This window comes from Scyliorhinus canicula, chromosome 3 (assembly GCF_902713615.1).
Source record: "Scyliorhinus canicula chromosome 3, sScyCan1.1, whole genome shotgun sequence".
Taxonomy (NCBI): Eukaryota; Metazoa; Chordata; class Chondrichthyes; order Carcharhiniformes; family Scyliorhinidae; genus Scyliorhinus; species Scyliorhinus canicula.
This window is the reverse complement of record NC_052148.1, coordinates 11,785,757-11,805,798: the sequence shown is the minus strand read 5'-3', so window position 1 is coordinate 11,805,798 and position 20,042 is coordinate 11,785,757. Positions and strand designations below refer to the sequence as shown.

General features: G+C 50.0%; 1 protein-coding gene across 1 annotated transcript in view; it reads right to left on the bottom strand.

Moving 5' to 3' along the window:
• dysf (dysferlin, limb girdle muscular dystrophy 2B (autosomal recessive)) overlaps window positions 1-5,577 on the bottom strand; it is a 450,750-nt gene extending 445,173 nt beyond the window's left edge. Inside the window, exon 1 of the mRNA XM_038793128.1 lies at window positions 5,330-5,577. Coding sequence (XP_038649056.1) covers window positions 5,330-5,417 — 88 coding nt within the window. The 5' untranslated portion in view covers window positions 5,418-5,577. The remainder of the gene's footprint in view (window positions 1-5,329) is intronic.
• Window positions 5,578-20,042: the final 14,465 nt, after the last annotated feature.

Below are 20,042 nucleotides of genomic sequence, written 5' to 3'. Positions count from 1 at the left end.
GGTGGCTTGCGCTGCTGCATGGCTGCTTTGCAGGCCGCGGAAATGGGGCTCCATGCCCGTCCACCCCAACCCCAGAGCCCACCACCTGGCCAACCCCCGCTGCTCCCTCCCCCCCGCCCCGACCCTGGAACAAGCCCCCCCCCCCCCCCGGCCAGCGGCATGACTGTGCAAACTATGGTGACATTGGACACTTTCCATACCCCCTCTCTCTCCCTCAGCAGTCACGGTGCCTATTTTGTGATTTTTAAAAGCACCAATTAACCTCGGCATTGGGAATTCGCCCCAATGGAGGCGGAGCATCGCGGAGGCCCTGGAGAATACCGGGGTCAGGCCCGTTAATGATATGCCAAGGACGTTTACTGTACGTGCGTTTTGGAACGCACTGACACCACTGTCGAGGCACCGGAGAATTGCGATTTGGTATGAAACCAGCACCCGCCACGATTTTGGCGTTAAAACCATTCTCCGCCCAATCGCATTTCCCTGTTCCTGTATCAGCCGACAGAGAATCCCGTCCACTATCATTCCTCGCTATCGCGTTAATTTCCCCTTCAACCAACAATGCAATCCCCCCCGCCTTTTCCTTTTTGTCTGTCCTCCCGAAATACTCAAGGGGATGGTTTAGCACAGTGGGCTAAACAGTTGGCTTGTAATGCAGAACAAGGCAATTCCCGTACCATCCTCCCCGAACAGGCGCCAGAATGTGGCGACTAGGGGCTTTTCACACTAACTTCATTGAAGCCTACTTGTGACAATAAGTGATTATTATTATTACCCTTAGCTGTTCAATTACCATCGCTAGTCACCCTGTAGCCATGTCTCCGTAATTCCGACTACACCATGCCCATTTACATTTGTTTGCATAATTAATGCATCCACTTTATTGCTGATTAAGATACAAAGCCATGAGGCTTGTCTTTTTAACATTCCTTGTCCCATTTCCATTATTTTTCACTGTGACCCGGTTTGATTCTGGCCCTTGACATTTCTGTCTATCACTTTTCTTATTCCCCTTTCTGTCGTCTGTTCTTGTTCATGTTTCCCCCCTCCTCTGACTCCTTGCGTAGGTCCCCATCCCCCTGCCATTTTAATTTAAACCCTCCGCAACCACTCTAGCTACATGATGGAACCATCAATTCACCAGACACGTGTTTCCGATGTGAATCTAGGCTTTAATCGACTTACTTCAGAGCCAGCCTGTTACCTGTCGATGAACTCGTAGTGAACTCAGGCTGACTCTGGACAAGGGTATTTATACAGCTGCACTAGGGGGAGGAGTCGTGGGCGGAGCCAAGGGTGGAGCCCAGTACAAGTTCCTGAGTGCTGCCAGCGCTACTCCCCCTAGTGGTAGGATAGCGCTACTGCGCTTACAAAGACAGTGTGAATTAACATATATACATCTATATTACATTCACCACACTACACTCCTCCCGGACATCATCCCGGTCCTGCCCCACTGTAACCCGGCCAGTTTATACTGGTCCCACCTTCCCCAGAACCCACCCAATGACCCAGAAATCTGAAACCCTCCCCCTCACACCATCTCTTCAGCCATGCATTCATCCCACACATCCTGCTATTTCCACTCTGACTAGCACATGGCTCTGCCTGAGATCACTACCTTTGAGGTTCTACTTTTCAACTGACCTCCTAACTCCCTGTATTCTGCTTCTGGGATCTCCTTCCTTTTTCTAACCTATGTGGTTTGTACCAATGTTTATCACGACCACAGGTTCAAAATCATGGGGGGCTGGACAGAGTAGACAGGGAGAAACTGTGCTCGCTCGTAAAAGGATCAAGAACGAGAGGGCACAGATTTAAAGTGATTTGCAAAAGAAGCAAAATGTGATTTGAGAACAAACATTCTCACACAGGGGAAGGATCAGGTCTGGAATGCTCTGCCTGGGAGTGTTGTGGAGGCAGGTTCAATCGAGCCGTTCAACAGGGCTTCAGATGATTACTTGACTAGAAACAATGTGCAGGAGTACAGGGAAACGACAGGGGAATGGCACTAAGGCATGATGCTCATTTGGAGAGCTGGTGCAGACACGATGGGCCGAATGGCCTCCTTCTGCACTGTAACAATTATGTGATCCTGAGATGGATGGAGTCAGTGTCTGAGGAGCAGAGACTGCGATAGGGATTGAATGTTGGATGAATTCAGTCTTTCTAGTACTTATTTGGAGGGTGTGACTGCTTATCCGATGGTGGGGAAGCAGTCTGACAATTCAGAGATGGAGAGAGGTGATGGTGAAGCTGTGCTGGATGCCATAAATGTACATGAGGGACCTCATGCTGCGGCTATACAATACGTTACCCAGGGGCAGCATGTGGGTGAGAGATAGGAGATGGCCATTAGGGACACCAGGGGCGGGATTCTCCGACCCCCCCCCCCCCCCCCCACCCCCGGCGGGCCGGAGAATCGCCAGGGGGCGGCGTGAATCCCATTCCCGCCGGCCGCCGGATTCTCCGGCACCGGATATTCGGCGGGGGTGGGAAACGTGCCGCGCCGGTCGGTGATTCTCCGGCCCGCGATGGGCTGAAGTCTCGCTGCTGTAATGCCAGTCCCGCCGGCGTGAATTAAACCACCTCCCTTACCGGCGGGACTGGCGGCGCGGGCGGGCTCCGGGGTCCTGGGGGGGGGGGGGGGGGGGCGATCTGGCCCCGGGGGGGTGCCCCCACGGTGGCCTGGCCCGCGATCGGGGCCCACCGATCCGCGGGCGGGCCTGTGCCGTGGGGGCACTCTTTCCCCTCTGCGTTGGCCGTGTCAGCCTCCGCGATGGCCGACGCGGAGGTGACCCCGCCCCTGCACATGCGCGGAGATGACGTCAGCAGCTGCTGACGCTCCCGCGCATGCGTGGACTTGCGCAGGCTGGCGGAGTCCCTTCGGCCCCGGCTGGCATGGCGCCAAAGGCCTTTCCCGCCAGCTAGCGGCGCGCCAACCACTCCGGCGCGGGCCTAGCCCCTATAGGTGAGGGCTTGGCCCCTATAGGTGAGGGCTTGGCCCCTATAGGTGAGGGCTTGGCCCTTAAAGGTGAGAGCTTGGCCCCTAAAGATGCAGAGGATTTCGCACCTTTGGGACGGCCCGACGCTGGAGTGGTTCACGCCACTCCATCCCGCCGGGACCCCCAGCCCCGCCGGGTAGGGGAGAATCCCGCCCCAGAAGTAGATATGCTGGAGTGGGAGGAGGCAGCAATGCAGGCTATTCCCTGGCCAGGCCTGCAGCTAAGCCTGAGTGCAGAGGCCCCCAAGCTGGACCGTGGAGGAGAGGCATTGGAGGAAGACTGTGGACAGCCATGTCACAGGCCAGGGTGGCACGGTGGCACAGTGGTTAGCAATGCTGACTCACGGCACCAAGGACCGGCTTCAATGCTGGCCCCAGGTCACTGTCAGTGTGGCATTTTCACATTATCTGTGTGCGTGTCACCCCCACAACCCATTACCCCATTACCCAAGGCAGCATGGTAGCACAGTGGTTAGCACAGTTGCTTCACAGCTCCAGGGTCCCAGGTTCGATTCCCGGCTTGGGTCAATGTCTGTGCGGAGTCTGCACGTTCTCCCCATGGGTTTCCTCCGGGTGCTCCGGTTTCCTCCCTCAGTCCAAAGATGTGCAGGTTGGGTGGATTGGTCATGATAAATTTCCCTTAGTGATCAAAAAAGGTTAGGTTGTGTTACGGGGATAGGGTTGCGTGGGCTTAAATGTGGTGCTCATTCCAAGGGCCGGTGCAAACTCGATGGGCCAGATGGCCTTCTTCTGCACTGTAAATTATATATGATATGTGCAGGGTAGGTGGATTGGCCACGCTAAATTGCCTCTTAATTGGGAAAAACATTTTAAAAGCCATGTCACAAGCTGCAGACAGGATGGGCAGGGATTGTCTGATATAGAATGTCAGTGGCGACTTGGGTAAGGGTTGTTCCAGTGCGACAAGAGTTAAAACCCTGTCTGCAGAAAGAGATGTACTTACAAGAAATATATGTACATATATTAAGTTCCTGGGGGTCACCAACAGTCTGTCCTGGTCCACTCACATTGATGCAACAGTCAAACAACGTCTCTGCTTCCTAGGGAAGCTAAAGAAATTTGGCATGTCTGCATCGACTCTCACCAACATCTACAGATGTGCGATAGAGAGCATCCTATCCAGCTGCATCACAGCCTGGTATGGCAACTGCTCGGCCCAAGATCGCAAGAAACTGCAGAGTGTGGTGAACTCAGCCCAACGCATCACACAAGCTTGGCCACCCCCACATTGATTCTGTCTACACCTCCCGCTGCCTCAGGAAGGCAGACAGCATTATCAGAGACCCCTCCCACCCAGGCATTGCCCTCTTCCAGACCCTTCCATCAGGTAGAAGGTACAGAAGTCTGAAGACCCGCACATCCAGACATAGGAACAGCTTCTTCCCCACAGCTACTAGACTCCTCAACGACTCCCCCTCGGACTGATCTGTTCCCTGTAAGACATCATTCATGACGCCCTATGCTGCTCTTGCTCATGTATTTGCTTTGTTTGGCCCCTTGTTCCGCACTATAACCAATCGCTGTTTGTTGATGTACCATTTGTCAATGTTCCCTGTCGATTATTCTTGTGTCTACTATGTACGTACTGTGTACGTTCCCTTGGTCTCGGCCGCAGGGGGCTGGTTTAGCACAGGGAGCTAAACAGCTGGCTTGTCATGCAGAACAAGGCCAGCAGCGCGGGTTCAATTCCCGTACCAGCCTCCCCGGACAGGCGCCGGAATGTGGCGACTGGGGGCTTTTCACAGTAACTTCATTGAAGCCTACTCGTGACAATAAGCCATTATTATTAAATACTTTTCACTGTACTTTGATACATGTGACAATGAATCAAATCAAATCAACTTAGAGAGATAGAGTTACATACTTTCATACAGAGGTAGATAACAGGCAAAATGATAGAGATATACGGAGAGAGAGGCACACAACATAAAAACACATCCATATAAAGACAGAGAATTCAAAAGATTTGATAATGAACACTCCAGGCAGAAGCATGGATATTGAGTTACTGACAGAGAAATTCACCAGAGCTGATAGGAAAAGGTATAAATTGTGTCCTTCCCTTTAAAAGTTACCAACCTGAAACTCCAGACCACGGTTGAGATAATTTTAAAGCAGCATTATATTTAATGCTGGCCCTGTAACGGAATGCAGTCTATATTTAACATCAGGAATGGTGAGTGGACAACTTCTTAGTTACTGCAGTTAACCCACTGACCCCAAAGCTCTGTGTGTGTGCAAGGCTGGACAGGGCTGGGCTGAAGCAGGTTACCTTTCAGTGTCAGTCGTTCCCCAGCTCCTTACCTTGCAAGGTCACCGTGCAGTAAGCGTCGCTGATGTCATCCTCTATAATCTGCAGTTTCTCCGCCCGGAGCACGAAGACCCGCAGCATCTCTTCTCCCGAGAGGCTTCCCAAAGCCAGGATGGAGCGAGCTGGGAGTGCACAAGATTGCTTTTCACTGCTTCTTCCTTTCTCTCTCTGTCTTTCTCCCCCTCTCCTCTTTCACTCCCCAATCTCCCTCCCTCCCTCTTGCTGTGTTGTGCTCCTTCTGTCTGCTCTCTGATTCCTCTCTCTGTCTGTCTCTGTCTGTCTACACCCCACTGACTGGGCAGCCTCAGTCCCTGCCCCTCGCTCTCCTCCTCGATCGCTTACGCCAATGCAGTCAGTGACTTGCTGGTTACAGGTCCAGCCCATGTGAGGGAGATCAGAGGGAGCCGCACTGACTCTCCCCACTTCCATTGATCCGACACTGCGGCTGTCTCTGGCTCTTCACACGGTGCTGGAAGAGGCCATTCGGCCCATCGTGTCTGTGCTAGCTCTGCGAATGAGCAATTCACCCTGCTCCATTCTCCCCCTAACCCTGCACACCCTTCCTTTAAAGACAAGTCTCATACTCTTTTTGAATGCTTCAATCGAACCTGCCTCCACCACACTCAGGCAGTGCATCCCAAACACCATAATAATAATCATAATATTTATTGTCACAAGCCGACTTGGGTCACTGTCTGTGGGGAGTCTGCACGTTCTCCCCGTGGCTGCGTGGGTCTCCTCCGGGCGCTCTGGTTTCCTCCCACAAGTCCCGAAAGACGTGCTGTTAGGTGAATTGGACATTCTGAATTCTCCCTCTGTGTACCCGAACAGGTGCCGGAATGTGGCGACTAGGGGATTTTCACAGTAACTTCATTGCAGTGTTAATGTAAGCCTACTTAGAACATAGAACAGTACAGCGCAGAACAGGCCCTTCGGCCCTCAATGTTGTGCCGAGCAATGATCACCCTACTCAAACCCACGTATCCACCCTATACCCGTAACCCAACAACCCCCCCCCCCCCCCCTTAACCTTACTTTTTAGGACACTACGGGCAATTTAGCATGGCCAATCCACCTAACCCGCACATCTTTGGACTGTGGGAGGAAACCGGAGCACCCGGAGGAAACCCACGCACACACGGGGAGGACTTGTGACACTGATAAAGATGATTATTAAATGGTCGCTCGCGCCGGGGTCAAAAGCGGCGCGAGCGACTCCGACGTCAAAGGAGCTCCAGGCCCAGGCATTCACCCCTTCCTTGGGGGCTAGTACGACACGGGAGTGGCGTCCGCTACTCCAGCGCTCGAAAGCCGGCGCGCCACGGCTGGCTCGGGTCTGCGCAGGCGCGTGGGTTCCCGTCTAAGGGCAATATGGCAGAATCCTACAGGGGCCCAGCACGGAGGAACATAGCCCCCCCCTCCCCGAACTGTAGGCCCCGATCACGAGCCTGGCCACCTTGGAGGCACCCCCAGAGTTGGATCCCCCCCGCCCCCCCCCCACCAGGACGGCACCCACTGCCAGAACCCCGAGGTCCCGCCGGGTGGGACCATATGTGTGTCGGAGAATCGGCGGCCTGGTGTCGGAGCGGTATGGCGCGATTCTCACGCACCCCCCCCCCCCCCCCCCCCCGTCGATTCTCCGACCCGGCGCGGGATCGGAGTATCCCGGCCTCTGAATACTCCCTCCGTCTACCCGAACAGGCGCCGGACTGTGGTGACGAGGGGATTTTCGCAGTAACTTCATTGCAGTGTTAATGAAAGCCTAATGAAAACTGATGATCAGGTCATTATTGCATTGTTGTGTGCGGGATCTTGCTGCGCACATATTGGCTGCCGCGTTTCCTACATTACAGCAATGACTACACTTCAAACATATTTCTTTGTCTGTGAAGAGCCTTGGGCTGCCCTCAGGTGAAGGAAGGTGCTGTTATGAACACAAGCTCTGTTTTTGGTCAGCTTTCACACATTGTGGTTCACCCTTGCTCAATTAGACTTTGGAGTATTTCAGGCAGAGACAAATAATGTTCATTGTTCCATAACAATGAAACCCTTCATGACATGCCACAGCCAGCAAGCCTGATAACAAGTGATAAAAGTTTTGAAGATCTCCCAAAATCTCAGTCACATGGTGCCAAGGTTGTTGCAAGAGGTGTTCTTGCCGACAGATAGGACCAGAGAAAGATCCCTTGCTGGGAAGCAAAGAGAAACAGTTTCGTCTTCACATGACATTTTGTCACATCTTCCAGAAATGCCCCAGATCAATTTGTTTAGCCCTCTTGAAATGTAGGGAAATGGGAGGAGTCAACCTCTACACAGCAAGATCCCGCAAATGGCCAAGGCGGTAACTGACCAGCTGGTCTGGTTTGAAGAAATGATGATGGGCTCCTAAGAAAACCTTTGTTCTGATGTGTTGACTCTTTTTCTGCCTCCACGGAAATTGCCTGGCCTGCTGAGTATTTTCAACATTCTCTGGTTTTATTTCAGATTTCCAGCTCCTGCAGTAGAACATAGAGCATTACAGTGCAGTACAGGCCCTTCAGCCCTCGATGTTGCACCAACCTATGAAACCACTCTAAAGCCCATCTACATTATTCCCTTATCATCCATATGTCTATCCAATGACCATTTAAATGCCCTTAATGTTGGCGAGTCTACTACTGTTGCAGGCAGGCATTCCACGCCCTTACTACTCTCTGAGTAAAGAACCTACCTCTGACATCTGTCCTATATCTATCTTTTCTTTTCTGTATTTTGTTTTTTTTAAATTATTTCATTGGAAGAGAACTTTGTTGGCTAGGCCAGCATTTAGGAATGATCCATCCCTAATTTCCCTTGAGGAGATGGTGGTGAGTTGTCTTCTTGAACCGTTGAAATCCATGTGGTGTAAGTACACCCATAGTGCTGTGAGGGAGGGAGTTTGACCCAGCGGCAGTGAAAGAACGGCGATATATTTCCAAGTTGGCGTGGTGAGTGACTTGGAGGGAAACCTCCAGATGGTGGGGTTCCCAGGTATCTGCTGTCATTGTCCTTCTAGATGATAATGCTCATAGGTTTGGAAGGTGCTGTCTAAGGAACCTTGGTGAGTTACTGCAGTGCATCTTGTAGATGGTACACACGGATGCCATTGTTAGTCGGTGGTGGAGGGAGTGAATGTTTGTGGAAGGGGAGCAATCAAGCGGCTGCTTTGTTCTGGATGGTGAGAGGCATCTTGAGTGTTGTTGGAGCTGCACTCATCCAGGCAAGTGAAGAGTATTCCATCACACTCCTGACTTGTGCCTTGTAGATAGTGGACAGGCTTTGGGGGGCCAGGAGTTGTGTTACCGCCGGAGTCCTGACCTTTGACCTGCTCTTATAGTCATGTTTCTTCTGTGAACCCTTGTTTGAATGGAACCTTCTGGTTGTATCTCTCGTGTTGCCCAATCGCATTGGTCCAATGAATATCTAAAATCACAGAGTGCAGCACCATAGCCTAGACTGTGCTGAATCAGCTGACCCTACTGTACACAGCACCGGGTGTGGGTAACAGGTCAAGATTGTGCCCAGAAACTTGTGTAAATGTTTTGGGAGCAGTGTCTGTCAACAGATCTGTGACCTTTCTCCTCTCTAGCCACCATGCCACTGTCTCCTCAAAGGCCGAGGTAAGCTTGTCTCTCTGGTAGTTGCCATGAGCTTTGGTGACTGCAGAGTTCAATCCATGTCCTGATTATTTGCACACGTCCCCATGCCCATTCACACCTATACACACGTCCCCATGCCCATTCACACCTATACACACTTCCCATTGCCCATTCACACTGATACACTCCCCATGCCCATTCACACCTATACACTCCCCATGCCCATTCACACCTATACACTCCCCATGCCCATTCACACTGATACACTCCCCATGCCCATTCTCACCTATACACTCCCCATGCCCATTCACACCTATACACACGTCCCCATGCCCATTCACACCTATACACACTTCCCATGCCCATTCACACCTATACACTCCCCATGCCCATTCACACCTATACATACATCCCCATGCCCATTCACACTGATACACTCCCCATGCCCATTCTCACCTATACACTCCCCATGCCCATTCACACCTATACACACTCCCCATGCCCATTCACACCTATACACTCCCCATGCCCATTCACACCTATACCACGTCCCCATGCTCATTCACACCTATACATACGTCCCCATGCCCATTCACACCTATACACACTCCCCACGCCCATTCACACCTATACATACGTCCCCATGCCCATTCACACCGATACACACTCCCCATGCCCATTCACACCTATACACTCCCCATGCCCATTCACACCTATACACACTCCCCATGCCCATTCACACCTATACACACGTCCCCATGCCCATTCACACCTATACACTCCCCATGCCCATTCACACCTATACACTCCCCATGCCCATTCACACCAATACACTCCCCATGCCCATTCACACCTATACACTCCCCATGCCCATTCACACCTATACATACGTCCCCATGCCCATTCACACTGATACACTCCCCATGCCCATTCTCACCTATACACTCCCCATGCCCATTCACACCTATACACACTCCCCATGCCCATTCACACCGATACACACTCCCCATGCCCATTCACACCTATACACTCACCATGCCCATTCACACCTATACACACGTCCCCATGCCCATTCACACCTATACACTCCCCATGCCCATTCACACCTATACACTCCCATGCCCATTCACACCAATACACTCCCCATGCCCATTCACACCTATACACTCCCCATGCCCATTCACACCTATACATACGTCCCCATGCCCATTCACACCTTTACATACGTCCCCATGCCCATTCACACCAATACACTCCCCATGCCCATTCACACTGTTACACTACCCATGCCCATTCACACCTATACACGTCCCCATGCCCATTCACACCAATACACTCCCCACGCCCATTCACACCTATACACTCCCCATGCCCATTCACACCAATACACTTCCCATGCCCATTCACACCTATACACTCCCCATGCCCATTCACACCTATACACTCCCCATGCCCATTCACACTTTTACACTCCCCATGCCCATTCACATCAATACACTCCCCATGCCCATGCACACCTATACACGTCCCCATGCCCATTCACACCTATACACGTCCCCATGCACATTCACACCTATACACACGTCCCATTGCCCATTCACACCTATACACACTCCCCATGCCCATTCACACCTATACATAGGTCCCCATGCCCATTCACACCAATACACTCCCCACGCCCATTCACACTTACACTACCCATGCCCATTCACACTGTTACACTACCCATGCCCATTCACACCTATACACGTCCCCATGCCCATTCACATCTATACAGGGGATGGTTTTGCTCACTGGGCTAAATCGCTAGCTTTTAAAGCAGACCAAGCAGGCCAGCAGCACGGTTCGATTCCCATACCAGCCTCCCCGGACAGGCGCCGGAATGTGGCGACTAGGGGCTTTTCACAGTAACTTCATTGAAGCCTACTCGTGACAATAAGCGATTTTCATTTCATTTGCCAACATTTTGCCCACTTACTTAACCTATCAATATCCCTTTGCAAACTGTTTATTTAGCGTCAGGCAAACAAACATGTTCATTTACCTGATGCCAGGCCCCAGAACTATTGCTCCAGTCCGAAGTCAGTTGCTTATCAGGGTCGCAGGTTCGATTCCTGGCTGGGTCATTGTCTGTGCGGAGTCTGCACTTTCTCCCTGCGTCTGCGTGGGTTTTCCTCCGGGAGCTCCGGTTTCCTCCCACCAGTCACGAAAGACGTGCTGTTAGATAATTTAGACATTCTAAAGTCTCCCTCCGTGTACCCGAACAGGTGTTGGAATGTGGCGACTGGGGGCTTTTCACAGTAACTTCATTGCAGTGTTAATGTAAGCCTACTTGTGACAATAAAGATTATTATTATTACACCAGTTCTTGCTGGGCCAGAATTGAATCTACTATTCATGCAACACCCATCCATGAAATTGCACTAATTAAGTGATGATTAATGCAATTTAGCGTTGAATAAAGCGAGGTCTTGTGTCCTAATTTCACGCCACTTAACTCTGAATAGATAACTTTGTCTTTGCTGTAAAGAGTCAGCCTCTATTTCAGCATTAGCACACAGCACATGATTATGGTACTGGAAAGTGCCATCACTGCTAATCAGATGAGGAATAAGGAACAATTTGATACGAGACGGGGCCTTCTGAGTTGAAAATATATTTTGGAACCTTCCCGGGGGAAGATATTTAAAGACATGGAAGGGAAGCCAAGAACGATCCTCTCGGTTATCAAGGTTAGTCAGAACATGGTGAAGAGGATAACGATGTGAGGGGCACATACTAGTCAAAGGTCAGTCAGTAACTCATCGCACACAGGGTGATTAATAACTGGGTTAGGAGGAAGAGTGTGGGAGGCCAGGAAATTGGGAAATTCTATGCAGCAGGCAGCTGCTGTAATGCTGCGAGAGGGGAAGATCGGATAGAAACACATTTTTAAACCGCGTGTTGTCAGGATCTGGGACGTAGTCTGACAGTGTGATCATGGAGGCAGGGTCAATCATGGCCTTCAAAAGGAAATGAGACAATTATCCAGAGGGGAACATTTACAGGGCTACCGGGAAAAGGAGGGCGAGTGGCGCTTGGCGAGCTGCTCTTGCTGGTGCTGGAAAGTGCTATCATTGCTAATCAGGGCAAGCTCAGACCAAACAGGCTGAATGGCCTCCTGTTGTGTTGTAACCATTCTGGGATTTTATGAATGAGCTTTTATCACGTGAAATGCTGGCTCTCAAATTGTTTCATGATATGTGGAGGGAGTTTTAACCTGGATCTAACTTGGTGCAGAATCTGACCTATGATTGCTTAATTGGACAGTGCAGAGAGAGGCCTACTCTGTATCTAACCCCGTGCTGTACCTGTCCTGGGAGTGTTTGATGGGGCAGTGTAGAGGGAGCTTTACTCTGTATCTAACCCCGTGCTGTACCTGTCCTGGGAGTGTTTGATGGGGACAGTGTAGAGGGAGCTTTACTCTGTATCTAACCCCGTGCTGTACCTGTCCTGGGAGTGTTTGATGGGGACAGTGTAGAGGGAGCTTTACTCTGTATCTAACCTTGTGCTGTACCTGTCCTGGGAGTGTTTGATGGGGCAGTGTAGAGGGAGCTTTATTCTGTATCTAACCCTGTGCTGTACCTGTCCTGGGAGTGTTTGATGGGGTACAGTGTATCTAACCCCGTGCTGTACCTGTCCTGGGAGTGTTTGATGGGGACAGTGTAGAGAGAGCTTTACTCTGTATCTAACCTCATGCTGTACCTGTCCTGGGAGTGTCTGATGGGGACAGTGTAGAGGGAGCTTTACTCTGTATCTAACTCCATGCTGTACCTGTCCTGGGAGTGTTTGATGGGGCAGTGCAGAGGGAGCTTTACTCTGTATCTAACCCAGTGCTGTACCTGTCCTGGGAGTGTTTGATGGGGACAGTGTCGAGGGAGCTTTACTCTGTATCTAACCCCCTGCTGTAGCTGTCCTGGGAGTGTTTGATGGGGACAGTGTAGAGGGAGCTTTGCTCTGCATCTAACCCCGTGCTGTACCTGTCCTGGGAGTGTTTGATGGGGATAGTGTAGAGAGAGCTTTACTCTGCATCTAACCCCGTGCTGTACCTGTCATGGAAGTGTTTAATGGGGACAGTGTGGTGGGAGCTTTACTCTCGATCTAACCCCGTGCAGTACCTGTCCTGGGAGTGTTTGATGGGGACAGTGTAGAGGGGCTTTACTCTGTATCTAACCCTGTGCTGTACCTGTCCTGAGAGTGTTTGATGGGGACAGTGTAGAGGGAGCTTTACTCTGTATCTAACCCTGTGCTGTACCTTTCCTGGGAGTGTTTGATGGGGACAGTGTGAAGGGAGCTTTACTCTGTATCTAACCCCGTGCTGTACCTGTCCTGGGAGTGTTTGATGAGGACAGTGTAGAGGGAGCTTTACTCTGTATCTAACTCTGTGCTGTAGCAGTCTCCATTTCTTCCATTTATGCTATATCAATGGCATATTAATTCACTTTGAAGATCATGGGAGAGAAATGAAGAGAGAGAGAGAAAGGATTCAAAACTTCAGAGTGTAGTGACTGAGAAATCAGTCTTTAATGGTGCAATGGAGTGTGTATTCAGCAAGACAGAGCCAAAGATCGATGATTGGGGCAAGGCCGTTGTCATAATATATACCAATATATCATGGTGCAGACACACACTGATGGACACACACAGGGACCAATCAACATGTACAAACACTGCAGCCAATCACCAGTTAGAATACACACACTATAATGGCAGAGGGCACCACGGTTCCCGCTCATTCTGGGTGCTGCCTCTCAGTGTAACAAGAACTCATCCAGCCCAGCACAGACTCACAACACGTGCTGAGAGAATCACCTGGTTCGGACAAGGCTTAGGTCTCTGGTTTAAGTTAGCATAATTTAGACCCACAGTCATGGTGTGTTAGTTAGTTAGAAGTAGTTAATAAAATTGAGTTGAACCTTCATCAGTGTTGGAAGTGTCTGTTCATCTCTCGAGTCTACACTAGCCAACACTTCATGGTACCAGAAGTTGAGGGATGCGCGCACTTCTGAGACCTACCTTTCAGTGATCTGCCTTCCACCAGTCTCGCGCCATCCTACAGAATGGACTCCGTTCGCCCGCCGCCGCCTCTCCCCATTGCAGGGAATCTTGGCTCGAACTGGAAACTTTTCAAACAGCGCTTCCAGCTGTACCTCGAAGCCAGGGACCTGGAAGCTGCCTCGGACGCATAGAAGATTACTCTCTTCCTCTTCACAGCTGGTGACCATGCTCTGCACATTTACAACTCCCTCACTTTCGGTGAGGGCGAGGACAAATCAAAGTACAAGACCATATTTCTGAAGTTCGGCAGCCACTGCGCGGTCGAGGTCAACCAGAGTTCGTCGCCCACCTCAGAGATTGAACTTATGAACTCTGTACACATGCGGACTCTCTGAATTGTTCTTTTTCCTATATCCTTTAATGTTGCATTCGTTATCCAGTGATTTGTAAATAGATTCATTGGTTGTTCCAGTTCATGGTAGTCATCTGCACCAGACATCTTCCTCTGTAAATAATCTTGTTCCCTGTATATAACTTTGTATATCTGTCTTCGCACTTCACACGTAGCTAGGTACATTCTGCACACACTCACACACCCACATTATTTATTATCACATGCCTATATCAACATTATTTTATAAAAGGGGGGATGTCATAATATACACCAGTATATCATAGTGCAGACACACACTGATGGACACACACAGGGACCAATCACCATGTACAAACACCGCAGCCAATCACCAGTTAGAATACACACACTATAAAGGCAGAGGGCACCACGGTTCCCGCTCATTCTGGGTGCTGCCTCTGAGTGTAACAAGAACTCATCCAGCCCAGCACAGACTCACACCACGTTCTGAGAGAATTAACTGGTTCGGACAAGGCTTAGGTCTCTAGTTTAAGTTAGCATCATTTAGACCCACAGTCATCGTGTGTTAGTTAGTTAGAAGTAGTTAATAAAATTGAGTTGGACCTTCATCAGTGTTGGAAGTGTCTGTTCGTCTCTCAAGTCTACACTAGCCAACACTTCAGCCGTATTCCTGGGATGGGAAGAAACATGGAGATTTAAAGTGGATGATTGGAATTGGAATTCAAGATTATTCTCCTGGGGAATGAGGAATCAGTTTAACTTGGCAAGAATTAGAAAGTATCTGACCAAGGATATGGTCAGTGTGACTTTGGATTAATGAAATGTTTGAGAAATCTACCCTCAAGCTGATCATGATGTGGGTTAGAGTTTCAGGTCTGTGGAGGGTGTAGACCAGATGGGGGGGAGCGCCCCCAAATCAGAAATCTTGAAACACTGGCGTATCCAACCAAGATCACATCTACCGTCTCACCCACAAGATCATGAGAATTGGCACAAGGCAGGTCTTACTTTTTTTTATTGCATAGTTTCTTCAGGTATAAAAAAACAATCCAAAAATGAAATAAAGATAAACCTCCCATTTCGAACCATACTGCCTATCTCAAACCCACACTTGAGACCCACACAAAGAACTGCACCAGCAGCCTCAAGTTGGAAGGCCCGATCAACAGTTGAACATTTTCGCAGTGCTCAGATACCGAAGCTGATTGTAAACTGTAGAGTGAGGGAAGCTTTCGTTACATTTATAATTTGTATTGAAGTCAGATCCGTCGATACAAGAGACTTTCTCTCCAATGGAGCTGAATTTAAGAGCAAGATGATATCATTATGAACTAATGCGCCACAGGCTAGGCATAACTCAAAATGTGACTCCGTCTGAAATAAACCACCCACGGTGTTTATAAAAAGTAAATCTCACTTCCAATTTTCTTTCACTGGTTGGTGGCCCAAATTCCTATTTTTGTTTTATTAGTTCACGGGAAGTAGGGCTCGCTGGCTGGGCCAGCATTTATTGCCCAATTCTAATTTCAGAGGGTCAACCATATTGCTGTGGGTCTGGAGTCACATGTAGGCCAGACCAGGTAAGGACGGCAGATTTCCTTCCCTAAAGGACATTATTGACCCAGATGGGCTTTTACAACAATAAATGATTGTTTTATGTTTACTATTACCGAGAGTGGCTCTATATGTCAGATCCTGTGGTGGGATTTGAAGCTGTTTCCTCTGTCCCCAGGGCATTGGCCTGGGTGTCTGGAATACTCGTCCAATAGCATCATCACTGTACTACCATCTACACTTCCTTTTGTGATGTGATTTGAAGCCTACTTGTGACATAAGAACTAATTGGAAGCAAAGTTGATGAAGTTATTCCAATTCAGGGTGGGTAACATAAGAACATAAGAACTAGGAGCAGGAGTAGGCCTTCTGGCCCCTCGAGCCTGCTCCGCCATTCAATGAGATCATGGCTGATCTTTTGTTGACTCAGCTCCACTTTCCGGCCTGAACAGCATAACCCTTAATCCCTTTATTCTTCAAAAAACTATCTATCTTTATCTTAAAAAACAATAAGCAATTTTCATTTCATTTCATTTCAAATAACACTTATCATCCCAGGCCTGCATGTTGTCCAGGTCTTGCTATATGCCGGGACAGGCTCCTTATCCAGATAGATTGAGGTTCTCAATTGGGTCAGCATTAAAAAGTAAAGACACCGTAGTCCCAGATGGCCGTAGGCTGCTTTACCCTTTGAGGAGAGAGCTGAGTGAGTGATGTTCTTTGTGTTGTTGAATTCAGGATGGTTGGCGTAGTGTTTACAAAGACCACAAAATAGCTCTAACTTGAACAAAGTTATAAAGTTATTAACACTACTAATTTGGATTCAATACTTACTCCTATATTATACACAGTTTTTTAAAAAATATTTCTTTATTCTCCTCCTTTTTCGCATTTTCTCCCCAATTTACACCCACCAACAAGAAACAATAATCAGTTACAAATATGTCAATCCCCATATCAATAACAACGATCCCATCCTCCCACCAAACCCAAAACATTCACCCACATGTTCACACAAACAAATGGCAAAAACGAATCAGGAATCCCCCATAGCCCCCATTAACCCCCATCACCCCCTCCCCCCTCAACCCTCCCACCCACCCACCCCCAACTAATGTTCGATGTTATTCAGTTCTTGAAAGTGCATAAAGAATAATGCCCATGAATTGTAGAACCTCTCCATCCTTCCCCTCAGTTCAAACTTAACCTTCTCAAGAGTCAAGAATTCCAGCATGTCCCCCCGCCTCGCCAGGGCACAGGGTGGAGAGGCTGCTCTCCATCCCAACAGGATCCGCCTTCGGGTGATCAACGAGGCGAAGGCTACAACATCTGCCTCCGCACCCGTTTCCAACCCTGGCTGGTCCGACACCCTGAATAGGGCCTCCCGGGGACCCGGGTCCAGTTTCACGTGCACCACTTTAGAGATTACCCTAAACACCTCCTTCCAGTAATCCTCCAGCTTGGGACAGGACCAAAACATATGAACGTGATTAGCCGCCCCCCCCCCCCCCCCCCCCCCCCCCGCCCCCCAAACAACGTTCACACACATCTTCTACTCCTTCAAAGAATCGGCTCATCCTCGCCCTCGTGAGATGTGCTCTGTACACCACCCTCAGCTGTATCAGCCCCAACCTCACACACGAGGGGGATGGCAGTCACTCTCCAGAGCACCTCACACCAGAACCCCTCCTCCATATCCTCTCCCAACTCTTCCTCCCACTTTGCTTTGATCCCTTCCAGCGGTACCTTCTCCTCCTCCAAAATTGCTCCGTAGACCACTGACACAACCCCCGTTTCCAGCCCGCCAGTTTTCGCGGAGATCGCCGTGGCACTGGAGCCGCTGCAGAACCGGGATCTCGAACATCTCGCCTGGGTAATGTTGCTGGTTGTCACTGTACGCTGAGTTTTAGCTATATGGATTGAAACAGTTCGCTGCTGGTACCATGTCATGTTATGCTCTAAGCGTAGCATAAGCGGCTTCCTTGTGGTGCACTTGACAAAGGAAGGTTCAGACGTGGAGATGACTTCAACATGTTTATTAAACTATTTACACTTCTATTACTCGGGTTCGCCATTACAGTTAATCCTTCTGTAGCTACTCAGACTGACAAACCAGTCTGCTACAATCCACGTGGTGGGAGTGGTATTGAATCAACCCTGTGTCTCTACTCACTGACTGTCTCCGCTGGAAAGAGGCAGATCATGTGTGCTGTGTCCTTTATATATGGGTTGGTGTAATGCCCTCCTGTGGCCGTGTCACCTCTGTGTGTATCGTGAATGCCCATTGGTCATGTTCTATCTAACTGATCTATTGGTTGAGTGTCTGTGTGTCATGTCTCTGGTGCTCCCTCTAGTGTCTAGCTAGTCTACATGTATTTACATTAACCCCGTGTGTATTTACAGTGATGCACATCACCACAGTCAGCACCTCCTCCAGCAATGTGGAGGCTGGCTCCACCGAAAAGCTCTGTATCTCCATTCCGGGTGGGAACAGAGGGAAGTAGACCTTGGAAAATAGGAGACAGGTTTAGATAAAGGATCTGGATCGGCGCAGGCTGGGAGGGCCGAAGGGCCTGTTCCTGTTCTGTAATTTTCTTTGTTCTATTCCAGCAAAATCTCGAACCTGCATTTACCTAAACACTTCCCCCCGCTCCAGCCCATACTTCGCTTCCAGCTCCTTCAATCCTGCAAACCGACCCCTAAGAAACAAATCTTTTAGTGTCGTAATCCCCTTCTTCTCCCATTTCCGAAAATTTCCATTCCACCTCACTGGCTCAAATCTGTGGTTCCCCCAAATCAGCATTTCCCTTGACCCTGCTTCCAACCCGGTGTTGGCGGAACTACCTCCAAATTTTCAATAAGTTATTATTACCGGACTCTCTGAGTACTTCCCCAGGGCTATCGGGAGCGGCGCTGTTGCTAGTGCTTTCAATCCTGACCCCCTGCACAAACTCTCCTCCATTCTGACCCACTGGGAATCAGCCCCCTCTGACCCAACCCCGCACCTTCTCCACATTCGCCGCCCAGTAGTAATACATCAGGTTCGGGAGACCCAAACCCCCTGCCTGCCTTCCCCTCTGTAGCAGCACCTTTCTCACTCTGGCCACCTTCCCTCCCCATGTGAACGAGGTAATCCTTCCCTCAATCTCTCTGAAAAAAGCCTTTGGCAGAAAAATCGGCAGGCGTTGAAAAATAAACAGAAATCGTGGCAACACGTTCATTTTAACCGCCTGTACCCGACCTGCCAGTGACAGAGGGAGACCATCCCACCTTGCCCGATCCGCTTTCACTCTCTCCACCAAACTAGAAATGTTGTACCTGCGAAGGCTCCCCCACTCCCAGGCAACCTGCACCCCCAAGTACCGAAGGTGAGTCCCTGCCCTACGGAATGGCAGCCCCCCCACCCCTGCCCCCACCCCTGCGCCCCCCCCCCTCCCCCCGCTGAAACTCCACAAAATACCCACTCTTGTCTAGATTCAGCTTGTCCCCGAGAAACACTCAAAGCAGCTCCAATATTCCCCCTATGGACACACTCGGTTCCGACACGTATAACAGCAAGTCACCGGCATATAAGGACACCCTATGCTCTATCCCCCCCCCCCCGCACTATTCCTTTCCATACCCCCGACCTTCTTAATGCGATGGCCAACAGCTCAATCGTGAGTACAAACAGCAGGGGGGACATAGGACATCCCTGCCTAGTCCCACGGTGGAGAGAAAAGTATCTCGAGCTGATGTTGTTTGTGCGGACACTCGCCCTCGGCTCCTTATACAGTAGCTTTACCCAGTTCACAAATCTTTGTCCAATCCCAAACCGCTCCAGAACTGCCATCAAGTACCCCCATTCAAACCGGTCAAGGCATTCCTCCAGCCTACCCACCAGTACCTTCGCCAATACTTTTGCGTCCACATTCAGAAGTGATATGGGCCTATATGACCCACACTCCGTCGGATCCTTATCTTTTTTTAGCAACAGGGAGATCGATGCCTGCCCCAAGGTTTGTGGCAACACCCCCTTCTCTATCGCCTCTTCAAACATCTCCACCCACCATCAGGGGTGCCAGCTTATTCTTGAATTTTTTATAATATTCCACCGGAAATCCATCCGGCTACCTTCCCCGACTG